The sequence below is a fragment of the Coenobita brevimanus genome, chromosome 38, assembly GCF_032717465.1.
Source record: "Coenobita brevimanus isolate Jiangsu-jjx chromosome 38, ASM3271746v2, whole genome shotgun sequence".
Taxonomy (NCBI): domain Eukaryota; kingdom Metazoa; phylum Arthropoda; class Malacostraca; order Decapoda; family Coenobitidae; genus Coenobita; species Coenobita brevimanus.
This window is the reverse complement of record NC_136991.1, coordinates 51,406,746-51,421,193: the sequence shown is the minus strand read 5'-3', so window position 1 is coordinate 51,421,193 and position 14,448 is coordinate 51,406,746. Positions and strand designations below refer to the sequence as shown.

Sequence of the window (14,448 nt, the reverse complement as noted above, 5' to 3'; positions counted from 1 at the left end):
TATGATGAATGGTGTTATTTCTCCATCCTCCCCTCAGACACACACACACACACACACACACACACACACACACACACACACACACAAACTATTACAACCCCGCCCCCACCCACCCCACAGCCATACACCCCCACCCACCCCACACAGACATACACCCTTACCTACACCCCACCCAGTCTCACACACACACACACACACACACACACACACACACACACACACACACAATTACCGAAATAATCCCACACAAGCTGCCCCCTGCTTCCTAAAACAACTTTCTAATTAAGTCTGTCTGCCTCTCAGAATTTCCGAGAACACTGTGGATTCAAACTTGTTATTTTACGGCAAGAGATGCCCGGCTTTGGGTGATTTTCTTTGTGTGTGTGTGTGTGTGTGTGTGTGTGTGTGTGTGTGTGTGTGTGTGTGTGTGTGTGTGTGTGTGTGTGTGTGTGTGTGTGTGTGTGTGTGTGTGTGTGTGTGTGTGTGTGTGTGTGTGTGTGTGTGCATAATTCAGATTAAATCCTTGGGCATTAACCTAATATCACTTCAGAACTGTCAGTCCCATAATGCACGTTTTATTTACTTCTTTCCATCTCCATACGATTTGATTTACCTTAGCTCCCCTCAGTCGATGTACTCTTCTACCGTTCAGTCCCTCCTAATTGTTTTAATGTAAGCGAAACCTCTTGTGTAGCTAAGGTGAATCAAGGCCGCTATAAAATCACACTCAATCCTTGGCCTTACCCCGACCTCAACCTACAATTACGCCCTCCTGTCTCTCCAAACGATTTTAATTACTGCGAGAAAACATAACTATGCTCTTCAGTACCTCGAAAATATATTAATGTGGGAAATACCTCACGTGTAATGAAGGTTAATGAAATCTGTACCTACTGTAACCCTTCTAGCTCGACCGCCTCTCCAACGCTGATTATAATTGTCTAACCGCAACAGGAACAAAACACAAACGACCTAAAGTACTAGCAGTGAAGGAGTTGACGTCTTCCAGGGCTGGAACCAGGAATATTTCTGGGGTGTTGCCCATATCATTTTCCATGGGAATGTGAGTTCTATATCCCCTTGCTCTAAGTCAACCAAGTAACATCTGTCAGAAAGGGTGGTTTATGAGGAAGAAGTGAGATAAGAGCCAATAAAAGCTGCACCTACCTAGACACAATACTGGATAGTAACTTAGTGTGATAAGCCAGAGGTGTTGGCTGGGCAGCATGAGCAACACCCCTAGATTCACCTGTGTCCTCTCGTATTTCACCTTTGCTGTTACAAGAATATTATGAGTTAAGGAGAGAGCTGTTGCAATGAACTGGTTAACAAACGCTATTTCTAACCCATCAAGTTCTGAAAGTCTCCCTGAACGTTCATAAAATCATCTGCAGATAGTAAGAATGACACATAAAACGCCATCGCAGTGGAAGCCTGGAAGGGATCAGGAAGCCCCATGTATCCCTTCAATATGTTAGTGAAACCCGGCGAGACGATTCCGTAGAGTTATATGTACACACCCACCCAGTGATGTACTGCATGCCGCACTGAACCACCCATGGATAAATTAACCGCTGCTTCACATCTGACAATTCTGCAAGTCTATTGATTCCGGGTGTATGCACTTCTATGCATTAATACAAGCCAACCGTCTTGATTACAGCTAGGTCTATCTCGTAGGGTGTTTTCACGATAGTAAGGAATACGCTGTAGGACCAGCTGATCAGGGTGGTATGGGAATGCTGGTGACAGGGAGAGCTGGAGCCCCTGTTTCACTAGCCATCAGAATATCCTCACCATCCCCAATTGCTGACTTTTTCAGTTGACACTAACAAGGGCGTGCAACCAGAAAACTTTGCCCCTGCTACCTAGTGGCGGACCTACTGAGGGAAGGTGTGACGCGGGCTCCGCCAGCATAATTTTTACCGGGAAAGGATGGGGCTCGCATCTGTGCTAGAAGGTACAGTAAAATGAGGTTTCTAGGCTGCAACTTCCGCCCAATAGAGAGGGGCCCGAACCCGGAAGCAGTGCCCCAGGAGGATGCCCTGTCAGTGGGTGTACTCGTATAATGGTGGGGCTGTTACACTGCCAAGATGGGCTTGAGGGTGTCTCACTAGGCTAGCTGTGTCCTGGCAGGGTATCGCGGTCTCCACTGCCACAATCACTGGTCCCGGCTGGTGGTCTAAGAGTCCCAGGTCCCATGCCTGAACTTAGGACTATTCAAGTGGGTGGGGCCTGTGGTCTGTCTTTCCCCCTAATTAATTTAATTAATGCAGTGTTTGTGACAAGTGAATGCATAAGAGATGTAGTGACACTGGAGGTAGGCTGAGAGATAATGCTGATTTCATGTGTGCAGTGTGTCGGGGTGCGCATGTGGAGACTGTCAGGCGTGATAGGCTTGATCTCTCAGAGTTTTGTTACATGGGAGACACTTTATGTGCTGGAGGTGGGACTAGAGCTAGCTCCGTGGATAGAGTGAGGAGTGGTTGGGAGAAGTTCAGGGAGCTGCTGCCTCTCCTGACATTGACAGGGATCTCCCTCCGTGCTAAGGGATCTTTGAAAGCGGCATGTGTTGAAGAGTCAAGAGGAAGGACGGGGCTGGAGTGCACTATATTGATGCTGCGATGAGAAGTGGTAGACTGAGATGGTTTCGGCATGTGAAGAGGATGAGGGATGACAACTGGGTGCGAAAGCGAGAAATGTGGACGTTGGCAGTAGGGCTGCGAGAGGCAAATCAAAAAATACCTAGTGTGACCTCAGGGATACGAGACTGAAAAGGGAGGCTGCCACAGATCGAGCAGCATGAACAGCCGCCATTAGGTGACCAAGGCTGACACATGCAAGCATGTTGGAGCCTTTATAAACGAAACGATATGTCCATGAGTCTTGTGAATGATTAGTACATTCTATCAAATCAAACTGTAAAACGAAGATAATGGCTAAGAATGACGCATCGCAGGGTAGGACAGCATGAAGCCCACACAGACAGGCGGTCATATCACACACAGAGTTTGGAATTAGTGCCCCCATCATCTTCACCATCACCACCATATTCATTACTGTCACCATCTTCATCACCACCAGTACCCTCACACCACCACCTTTAGTTTTATCACCATCACCATCCTCACCACCAACCCCGCCCTCATCATCACCACCACCACCATCCTCATCATCACCACCACCACCACCACAACCACTCTCATCATCACCACCACAACCACCCTCATCACCACCACCACCACCACTACCACCCTCACCACCAACCCCACCCTCATCGTCATCACCACCACTACCACCTTCACCACCCTCATCATCACCACTACCATCACCTCATCCATCCTCACCACCATCCTTTCCAACATCACAGTCATCTCCATTCTCATCACCAGCACCATCCCTACACCACAATCCCCCACATCATCACAACCACCACCATCACACAACTCCTCTTCACCACCACCAACTCTCACACCATCACCACCACACCCCCTCCGCACCACCACCACATCACCACTCCCTCACCACCTTCACTACTATCACCACCACAGCCATAAGCCCTGTGGTAAAAAAAAAAACATAAAATCTCGAGATGGATTTAAATAGTTTGTTTACAGGAAGTATTGGAAGGACATAAGGGACGGTGAAAGGAGTGCATCCGGGTACGTGAGAGAGAGAGAGAGAGAGATAAGATCACACACACACACACACACACACACACACACACACACACACACAAACGGATTCCGTCTGTCTGTCTGTCTGGCTGGCTGTCTCTGTCTCTGTCTGTCTGTCTGTCTGTCTCTGTCTCTGTCTCTCTCTCTCTCTCTCTCTCTCTCTCTCTCTCAGGGCATAGTGTGGCTGTAATGGGCCTCCCGGATTTAGACCAGCAGGGCCATCTTACTGAACAGAATGGCCTGTATTTTAGCACACGGGCCGGGCTCAGTATCCCGGATGTGCTCAGGGACACAGATATAAACATTCTGGAAACACAACTATAAACGTTTCTCCAGAACATTACTATATACATTCTGGAACACGAATTAATTAATTTTCCAACACAAGTATCGGCACTCGTAAACGTAAAAGCAACAGACAACAGATATCTATAAACATTCTGGAAACACATCTATAAACATTCTCCAAACTCATTACTATATACGCTTTGGTAAACAGGATTATAAATATTCGCCAACACAACTATCAACACTTTGGAGCAACTATAAATGTCCTGAATCATATCATAAACATTCCCTAAAAGTGTGTGTGAAACAAAATCGCCAACTGTTATAATTCTGATCCCGAAACTGCGTCTATAATTGCCTTGTGAGGTAAGCCTGGCCACTGTCTCTAATGGCTATAACCCCTACGGCCTAGGCTTTCATCCCCGCTGCTAATATTACCTTCATAGATTGTTTACAGTTACGACAGTTTAACCTGGCTTAAATTTTCGTCCTATGGTAGCTTATTTCCCTGCAGCTCAATTGGATCTACCGGTACATTTCCTCTCTGGCACTTCTTCGTGACTATTCTTCGGACACTTTGACTTGTCCAAAATTCCGACCTTTTGCAGTTTATTTTCCCGTAGCTCAGTGGCTGAATAAGATAATGCTACGGTTGTACATCCTTTCCGCAGTACTTCTTCGTGACTACAGTGCGCTCACCTTAACCTGGCACAGATTTTCGTCCTTTTGCAACTTGTTTCTCCGTGGCGCGATGGCAGAGTAAGAATATGTTACGGTTCTACGTTGTTTTCATAACACATCTTCATGACTACCGCCATACTTTGATGTTTATGTCTTGTTACGGCTCAGTACTGAACATGGGTATATGACAATAACAATGAACAGCACAGAGTCCAACCATACTTCCATGGGCAATATCTACCAGGTACTATGAAAGAAACATTTTTCTTCTTCAAATAGTCATTCCCTATTGACAGGAATTGTTTCTTGTGTACAAAGAGCCTTTTCCATAGCCATCTGTCCATGGCATAGTCTTCCATGAATCCAACATCTCTCAGACCTCTCTGAACCACATCTTTCCACCCAATCAGTTGTCTTCCCTCTTCACCTTCTTCCTTCCACTGACATTCTCCATATTTTCATGACTGGGTCTTGCTCCTCTCTTCTCACCACATGACCGTACCTTCTCAATTTTGTTATTTTAATCTCCTCACTGATACACACCATACCTACCCTCCGCCGCTCGTCTCTCAATGAAACGCCCAACAACCACCCGGGCATTTTCATTTCAGTTGTTTCAAGCTTTTTTCCTTTCTTTCCCCCTGCCCAGCCCTTCGAGCCATAAGCCTGCTTTATCACCATTTCATTTTTTTTAAACCTCTGTAGCATTGTTTTGTCGCACGCTATTGCAGATATCTACCTCCCGTCATTTCGTCCAGCCTGCCTTTGCCCTCTCACCAACCTCCTCTTCACAAGCACCTTTTTCTGTTATCATCAGTCCTAATTAGTTAAACTTTACAATCTATTTCATTTCCCTGACAATTATATCTCTGGCCTGCATTCCATCTCCCTCTTGCTTGTTACCAATCAGTACTTCTGACTTTTGGGTATTTACCCTGAGGCACCACTCTGCACTATTTCCTGCCACTGCAACACCCATTCTTTCAAACCTTCCTTCAAAGATTCGCAAAGTTACTGTCTGTCAAAAATCTTCAGCTTATTAACATCCGATAACTCTTTGATACCGACGACGTACAGTATTTGCCGCCTTTTTCTTATCATATATGATTATATTAATTTATTAGATACTTTTTCAAACTGGATGAGAGAAATGTTGCTTTCACTGATTCTTTCACTACCAGAGACCCTCCCTTGGTAAAATAAAATATTATGGTGGTGGACTCGTAAGAACACAAAATATATCATCAGAACGATGCTGAAAGCACCCTTTGCCCTTCCTTCCTTATACTGAATTTCCATCCCACCTTCCTGAGTACCGAACCGACCTGTAACATATATTAACACCATGCTATGATGCCATTCACAAGGAAAGTGCCACGGAAAGGATGGTGAGCCGTAGCACTGCCTTATTTTGTCTCTGAACTAGTGAAATTAGCTACAATTCTGCAAAAGTACAAAACCTAAGTCAAGTTAAGATGGACAAATTATAGGAGAGAAGGGTTAGTGAATGCTTTAGCTTATCCTCTATACTTCTGAAAGTCTCTCCTGAGCTGAATAAAATCGTTTGCAACAGCACGAACAAAATATTAATAACATTCTTCTAAGTTATTAGCAAAAGGTACATCGGATGTGCTGGAAAATGTTAGGAAAAGTACCCTCACGTGATCTGGCCAAGTGGAGACAACGGTGAAGGAAAGATTGACTATTTTTTTACAGGAGAGTGTAGCTAAATAAGTGAGGCAGAGGTGGACAAGGACATAGAGAGACCAAGTATAAGGTGGAGGGGGACAAAGAGAGAGGGAGACCGAGGATGGGGTGGAGGACTGGGGCGAAGTATAGTATATGACTGATGGTGGCGTGACTTGGAGGTAGAGCAGCCTCATGGTGGAAGACAGGGCGATACAGAGGCAATTTGTGGCCAACTTCTCTGCTATTAAGTCGTCTAGTTATAGGCAGCTAGACTGATGTACAGACAGACAGACAAACTGATATCAACATACAGACTGGTATATACTCGTATAAGTAGACAGACACATAAGCAGAAGACACATATATATGGATAAACAGACATAGGTACACACACACACACACACACACACAGATAGACAGATCAATATAGACAGACACTGCCTAGAGACTCAGACACACACATATAGATAAACAGATAGAGTACAGACATATATACAGACAGACACACACATAGATAGGCAGATAGACACACACACACACACACACACACACACACACACATATATATATATATACATATATAGCCTAATCCCTGAGTGACATTATGTGGACAATAAACCCCAACCACTCCTTGGATATAAACCTACACCGGCTTAATCCGATTGGAACGCTTAAATTACCCACAAAACCACCAGGCGTCATAACTTGGTTGTATGGTTACCACCCAGCGTAGTAAATGGTTTCCTGGCGTACAGGAAATTATAAGGCTTGTCACTTAGTCACCCAAAGACAGAAGGAAGGCGAAAAAAATGAAGGAAAGAAAGACGGAAGAGGAAGGAAGGAAAGAAGGAAGGAAGAGAGGAAAGGGCAGGCACCCAAGAGCAGAGTGAGTGGATGGTGAGCGCCCCCACCTGCCAACAAGAAGACAGACTGACATATGAAAAAAGATAGACAAACTGACTGACCTGGAATGACATATGCCTGGAGTGTCGCTTGCTATTAAGAGCCACAAGGAAAACGCTGTTCACCACAATAACAGTAAGGCCCAACAGGGATGACACCACCGCCTTCACAATATCTGCCGCAGAGGGAAATGTTGGATGCTGGAACACGGGCGTCCAGCAGGAGAAGTTGTTTACATCCGGCACCGTTTCCCGCCCCACCATCTTGTTGACGTTGTGCTGAAGGCAGCCCGGGGAGCCTCCAGCTAGCTTAGCCAATTTAGCGTTTTCTTCGATAGATCTTGAGACACCGCCTCCATTTTATGACAATATCTCTAGCCATATTTTAGTTATTTTTACAAAGTTTTGCAATTTCCATGGTTTCAGCACTTTGCCAATTCTGCATTTTTCCTCTTGGATTTAGAGCTACCTCCATTTAGCGACAAAAGCGATATTTGCAAATCCCAAGGTATCTCAGTACTTTTTCACAATATTTAGCAATTTCCAAGAGGTTTTAGCATCATTTCTACCGACTTCCTAGTGTATTCTGTGCTTAGCGATATTCTAGAGATTTTTTAAAGAGCAAGTTCAGCTGTATTTGTAGAATTAGTTTTGGCAACTACTGCTGGGACCCTTTTTCTGGTCTCCCCACGGACCCTGATATTTCCGCCTGTTCTCATGCTTTCACCTTGCTCACTCGATGCCATTATTATTATTACTGTTACCAACACTTTTCTTTCAATTACGTCTGTGTATGATACTCGAATAAACGAATTTTCTTTGGCTGGTTGCGAGGAGCCCGGTGTTACATGCTGCTGGTTTTTTCACCTCGCTCACCTGAGACCATTATAATCCCTCCCACTTCACTCATGTCTTTGTCTGTTACTCCAGTTCACGGATATTCTTTGACTGCTTGTGGGTGCTTGTAGGCTCCGATGTTATCCTCTCATGTTCTCACCTTGTTCTCTCCATGTCGTTACTTTCATTAACATCACTTCTTTCATTGTCATCTTTGTTCGTTACCCCAATTCCTTTGGCACAAAAGGTCTGTCCTTGCTCAACTCACATGTTTGATAATTTGCATATTTTCATCGACTCACTTTTCAACTATTAAATCAGTGTTATCATGGCTAACATCGCTGTTTGAAACCACTCGAATGCTTTTATCTGAAATGAAAGACAGAAAACTCAGATTAGTGATTCTGGCAGAGAGAGAGAGAGAGAGAGAGAGAGAGAGAGAGAGAGAGAGAGAGAGAAGGAGGAGGAGGAGGGGGGACATCTACTGGAATGATAAAGTTTGTGTTGGTGTGACATGACAGCAGCAGTCCTACTAAAACTGTTATCCAGTGTTGTTCCCCATTATGCTGACCTCCACCAGTTATACCTTCACCTTGCAGTGCTACACGTGCACGGAGCCAGCTGCAGTGATGATGCTTGTTGTTACACAGTTCAGTGATGGAAATACTATCACCGGAATATAATAATGGTGAAGGAATGTTGCAGTGGACGTGCTAGGACTAATTGTAACATTTTGGTGTCGATGTCTGTGTGTGTGTGTGTGTGTGTGTGTGTGTGTGTGTGTGTGTGTGTGTGTGTGTACTAACATTACAAGACCATATTTTTTAGCAAAATAGTATACACTGAGCCAAACCTGCAAGTACATATTGATATTGATTTCTTTAATGGAGTGCTTCTAGTGCCTGGGATAAATATAAAAATCAATCTAAGTAACATTGTAGTTTGTTTACACACAGATTTCAAGTCATTCATTACAATTATCTTATTACCATGTGACTTTTAGAACTACTAATGAACGGCAAGACTATCTTAACGATAAAACTATGTAGCCTACAGCAGCTTTCGCCTGAGCTTGTCTTTCCTGTCTACAAATTAGCAGTGAGTTACTCTGCCTTGACGGGATATTTTTAAAACTCAATTAACCTGGCGTGTTCGAAGGAATATTTGGAGTTGGAAACAAAAGTTCCCCCAGTATTACACATATTACATCTCACTTTCTTCTGCTGGCTAATATTCTTCAACTATGAAAGGCCTTTCTCTGCCCATACACATTTCTCTGATGTGTCAGGGAGGAAAGTGACGGAGAAGCATTAAGTGTAAAGCAGAAAGAGTGAACTAGTAGACTAGTTCTTGCTGAGAGTACAGGAAAGAGATTTCAGCGGTACTTTTTCCCTCTGTAGGTATCATGATCATTTCTAACTGCGGTCGTACATTCTTTCCACATCGCTTCTTCAAGATTAAAGCCATGTTCTTCCTAACAGTAATCTCCTGCTCCAGTTCAGTTGTAGAATAAGACACTGCTACGGACCTCCATCCATCGCACAGCGGATTTTCGTTACTAGCATCATATTCTTGTGTAACTAGCAATCTCGTATTTGAGCTCAGCATTCAAGATGGCAATTGTGTCAAACCAAGAAAGCGGTACCAAGGCACAGCAAACCCGTCCCCGGCAGTCATTTTCGTTCTGACGTATAAACTCAACAGGATATCTAGTCAAAGATGTCGCATATCAAATTTGGAGTAAATCGGGTGAAAATTTACGATTTTATGCTCATTTGAAATATTAGGCCCGACCCATCCTACACTGACCGCCCTACCGCTAACTGGGAGGTGACCCCCTGATGTAATGAGGCATGTTATAGGATGCAGATTTGAAAGATGCACCTTTAGTCTTGGTTTCATGAATTTGAAAGGAGTTATGGAGAATTTTTTTCCCTATATTTTTTGGGCCTACAGCCTGGAACTTGGCCCAGTTGTGCCCAAAAATTAATCAGGTGATCAGAAGGTCATAGTCCATCACCCCTGTAATTTTAGTCAAAATAGCACCAGTAGTTTTCGCGTAAAGTTGTTAACAGACAGGCAGACAGACAAACAGACAAACAGAGCGAAAACAATACTCGTCCCCAAGCCCCTCCGGGCAAGGACGGGTAATAAAGAGGCCAAGGTATTATATAGGTTGCCGGAAGAGACTGCAGCGTAGTCCCTTTCCCTTCCTTCATCATCATTACCATCACCACCGCCCTCACCACTCATATCTCAGCTGCCGTGGAGGTAAGGGCAAGGGACGGAGTGTGCCATTCAAGAGTTCTATTCACATACGTAGCAATATTGTTGGTATGTTCTCATCTGATACAGATCCCCAGTTTCTTTCGGCATAGGTGACGGTCAAATGTAGTTAAATCGAGGGGTGGAATCTGACTAGTAGTCAAGGAAGTTAATAACTAAGGCTCATGGAATTTCATGCAGCCACGACTTAGTACCCATGGTGTGGGTAACCCAGTTTCCTTACATAAAAACAAACTGACTATAAAAGCAGTTGCTACCCCAGGCTCAACTGACTTGGTGGACTGCAAGTTGAAGGCATCTTCATCCTGCAGTCCACCATCCTCCTTTCAGGGGATAGAGAAGTAATTGTGGGACGTTTGTATAACCAGGCAGTTTTATCAGTACCAATACATGAAGGTGTCCCTTTCCTGCACCTTCAGTCACATGAAGGAGTACAAGCACGCAAGAAGTGTTGATAGTTTCTTGGATTAATACGGCATCCTATATTCAGAAACGTATTTTCCATTGTAAAATTGTAAATATTTACACAAATAATTGGCACTTAAGAGAAGCCTACCCGTGGTAGCCCTGTGTACCCTGGGTGGAGCAAAGCAGACGCTGCTTCTGCTCAGGAGCCCAACTTCCTCATATTTCCCTGCACCTCGCCCTGGGAAAGGACTCTTATCCAATCCAGGTGAGGCGCTGTCTACTGTAAGGGAGCGCTGGATCCCTATACGTTGTATGTACTGTATTGTGCTGCACCCGTAGGGCGGCCCCACAGGAGCATTTGCTTAACTAACAGGTGTGCTCGGCCTGACAGGCAGGGGTTAAGTAACACTGGCAAGATTGCACTACGATAAACACTAACAAGAAACTTTGTGGTGAGGTCTTTCATCTTGTTTACATAGGTTTCTCACGACAAAGCCCTTTCAGTCAGATGGCGTATTTCATATGTTACTTACCACCTCCAGGCACAATTTTAGTTACTTTGGAGAAGACTTTTCGAACTATAGTGATCAGATATAACATTCATAGACTCCTTCGTTGCTATAGATCAGTCCTAAGGCCAATAAAATTGTCTGTAGTGCATTTACTCCAAACCGCCAAACATCCCTAACACCCAAAGCTCGTCAGGCTGGAGGGCAGATTTGACTAGTAACCAAGGAGACTCACTTCTACCTCATACCTAAGGTTCGTCAAATTTTATGTAAGGTAACCACGACTTAGTATTAGGATTATGAGAGTAACTCAGTTCTGTCAGATGAAGAAAGAAAAAGGGATCTTGAGTTGCGGGATCGTATTATAAGACGCTTTGGAGAATCTGTAACATCTATTCCTTTGCGATTTTTTGCACACATTACACCTCAGCACTAATGCAAACTATGTAGTTAAATAAATGATAATCCTGACATAGAAAGGATGTAATATACTAAATAAATAGCTAAGGATGAGGTGCTACAAAGCCTTCTGTATCACCTGTGCAGTCCTACGTTAATTCGTCACTGAGTTAGGGTTCCACAACTTCCATCTGATTTTATTCAGATGGAAGGACTCATGTCCGTGGGTGGAAAAATGAGGGATGATGATGATGATGATGATGGTGATGATGATGACGGCGGTGGTGATGATGATGATGATGATGATGGTGATGATGATGACGGCGGTGGTGATGATGATGATGATAACGATGACTTTCATGATGACGACGACGACGATACTAGCTGACACCAACCCGACAGGTTACAGGCCACCAATGCGATATACAGACAAATCAGCACTCCTGGCTGGTTCTTATAAGACTGAATGAGCTAATCCCCTCAAGGTCCTGACAGCTCTGGTATATACAGTATATCATTCCAAGTGGTGTCAATCAGCTGAATGAGTCATAGGAGCCCCAGGTAACACGGCCACCATAAGCCCTTTAACGGTCGGGGCAAATCTAATGTCCTCTTCCAACTAACCCCACACCAAGGTCAGTAAGGCTGATTCTACTGATCTTCCGCAAGACAATTTTATTCATCTGAAAGTGAGCTATAGGGGCCCGATTGTCTTTTTGTACATGCCTATTGCCCCACAGAGGATGAACAAAGAAGCGTCAGTTTTTGGCAGACTACCATATTATATTTTTGCTTCCTCTAGACGCTTTACCATGAATTTAAAAAAAAAAATACATATACATTTCAGTCTTGATGGATGTACTCAAAGATTTTTCTCTTATTTCACCAGAATTATTCACTGTAACGTTAAAAATGCTAACAATACTGTAGATTTATAGACTTAGTTACAAAAAAATAACCCATCTGTTACAAGTCTATTATTTACGGGTGTTTTTCCAGTGCATATGTCCAACCTGTGGGTCATTCCAGGTAATCAAAATTACCCTTTCTGCATTAACACATGAATACGCCTTCCTGGTATTTCAGTGGTTTCAGGTTCAGCAGTTCAGCCCAGAGTATATCCTAACAGACAGCAGTTTATGATGAACTTACCAGGCGAGCTCTATTTACCAGTGTCTTCCACGAAAACCTCATAGTCAATAAGACTTCCATTTGAGCGTGAACACCAATCAACAAATGCCTAAACCTCCCACTTTCCAGCAGGGCCACTGGGACCACACTGAGGCAGCTGCTGTCAGGGTTGCCAAATCCGAATTCCTGAATACAGCAAAACATGCTCTCAAGAATCGCTGGAATACTGCTACACACAAAAAATATAGAAACTTGTAAGGAAATGTACCAAAATCTCAAAATATTGCTATAGGTGTTTAGAATATAGCTACATTCATTAACGCTACACTTTAAAAATTATTGCTAAAGGAGTTTAGATCTTCAAATCAAGTTAAGAAACCTTAACCTAGCAACCCTGTGCTGTGTTAGCCGCCCCGCCCCCACTATCCTCGCAGCTGCGCAAGTCTCAACCCGCCCACCTCCCTCGCCTCCCCAAGCCCTCTGTTTCCCTCTGTTTCTTTCTTACCTCGTTGCTTCCTCTCACTCTCTTTTCGTCTCACTCTCCTCCCACTCCTTCCTTCCCTCTCCGTCTCTCACCTCCATAGCCTACCTCTCCGTCTCTCTTTTTCTTAACCCCCTATTTTTCAACTAATCTAACCATCGCTACCTGCTCATTTCTTTGTCACTTTCCTCCTCTTCCAGTCAGCTTCCCTGGTTTCTCTCCACCCTCCAGGCCCCCTGTACCTCCCTCCTCCAGTTTTCCTCTCCCTTCCTTTCCCACTCTCTCTCCCCCACTCCTCTACCTCCCCTCTTCCTCTGGTACCTGTGTGTTTCCATGCCTTTCCTTTCCTCATTCATCTCACTCTGGGGGAGGCGATGGTCCACTGGTTATCGCACCGAACTCGCAAATGGAAGGATCCAAATTCAGGTCTTGTGCCGGTCAGGTACATGGACAAGGTTTGTTTCTCCCTTGTCCCTGTTCACCTAGCAGTATACCTGCGGACATGGCTGTAACATCGACTATTGCGGGTCGTAATGTAAGGCAAGACTGGGATGTATCAAAAATTAACTGTCTACCCTAAAGACCCGAGGCAGTCATTGGACATAAATCTAAGTATAATTTGTATTTGTGGGTCTAATAATAATAATAATAATAACGTGGTGCCAAAATTTGTATAAAAAAAAAGACCTTCACAAGGGTGATTCACTCCAAAAATGAAAAAAATAAATAATAAGTTTGTTTCCAGTGATTCACCCCTCCCACACACAAAAATCTGCATGTAAGCTGTAGCACCAGTCGAACGGGGCAGTACTCCCTAGGCGGATAAAGAGCTGGTAGAGGAAGAACCAGGGATCATGTTTCAATAGTCCACAAGAATGACCCCGGACCCAACTCCTGACCATCTTCCCTTGCTTACCTCTCTTGGTGCTTCAGGATTATTAAGAGTCATTCAATGTACTCATCTAAGCACTTTCCTCTAACAGCCTGTATCAAAGTGCAGTATTATGATTATTTAATTATTATACAGTCTCTGTGATTATCATACATTGTCTTCATAATCAGCCTTAGAGTCCCAAGGGGGGGGGGGGCGCTACAAAAATGAATCAAACGAGAAGAGTAATGCACTTGAAATCAAAGCGCAAATTTCGTATCTGAATACA

General features: G+C 44.1%; 1 protein-coding gene across 1 annotated transcript in view; it reads right to left on the bottom strand.

Moving 5' to 3' along the window:
- Positions 1–7,501, bottom strand: part of LOC145396471 (trace amine-associated receptor 13c) — a 26,417-nt gene extending 18,916 nt beyond the window's left edge. The window contains exon 1 of the mRNA XM_080269845.1: positions 7,301–7,501. Coding sequence (XP_080125971.1) covers positions 7,301–7,501 — 201 coding nt within the window. The remainder of the gene's footprint in view (positions 1–7,300) is intronic.
- Positions 7,502–14,448: the final 6,947 nt, after the last annotated feature.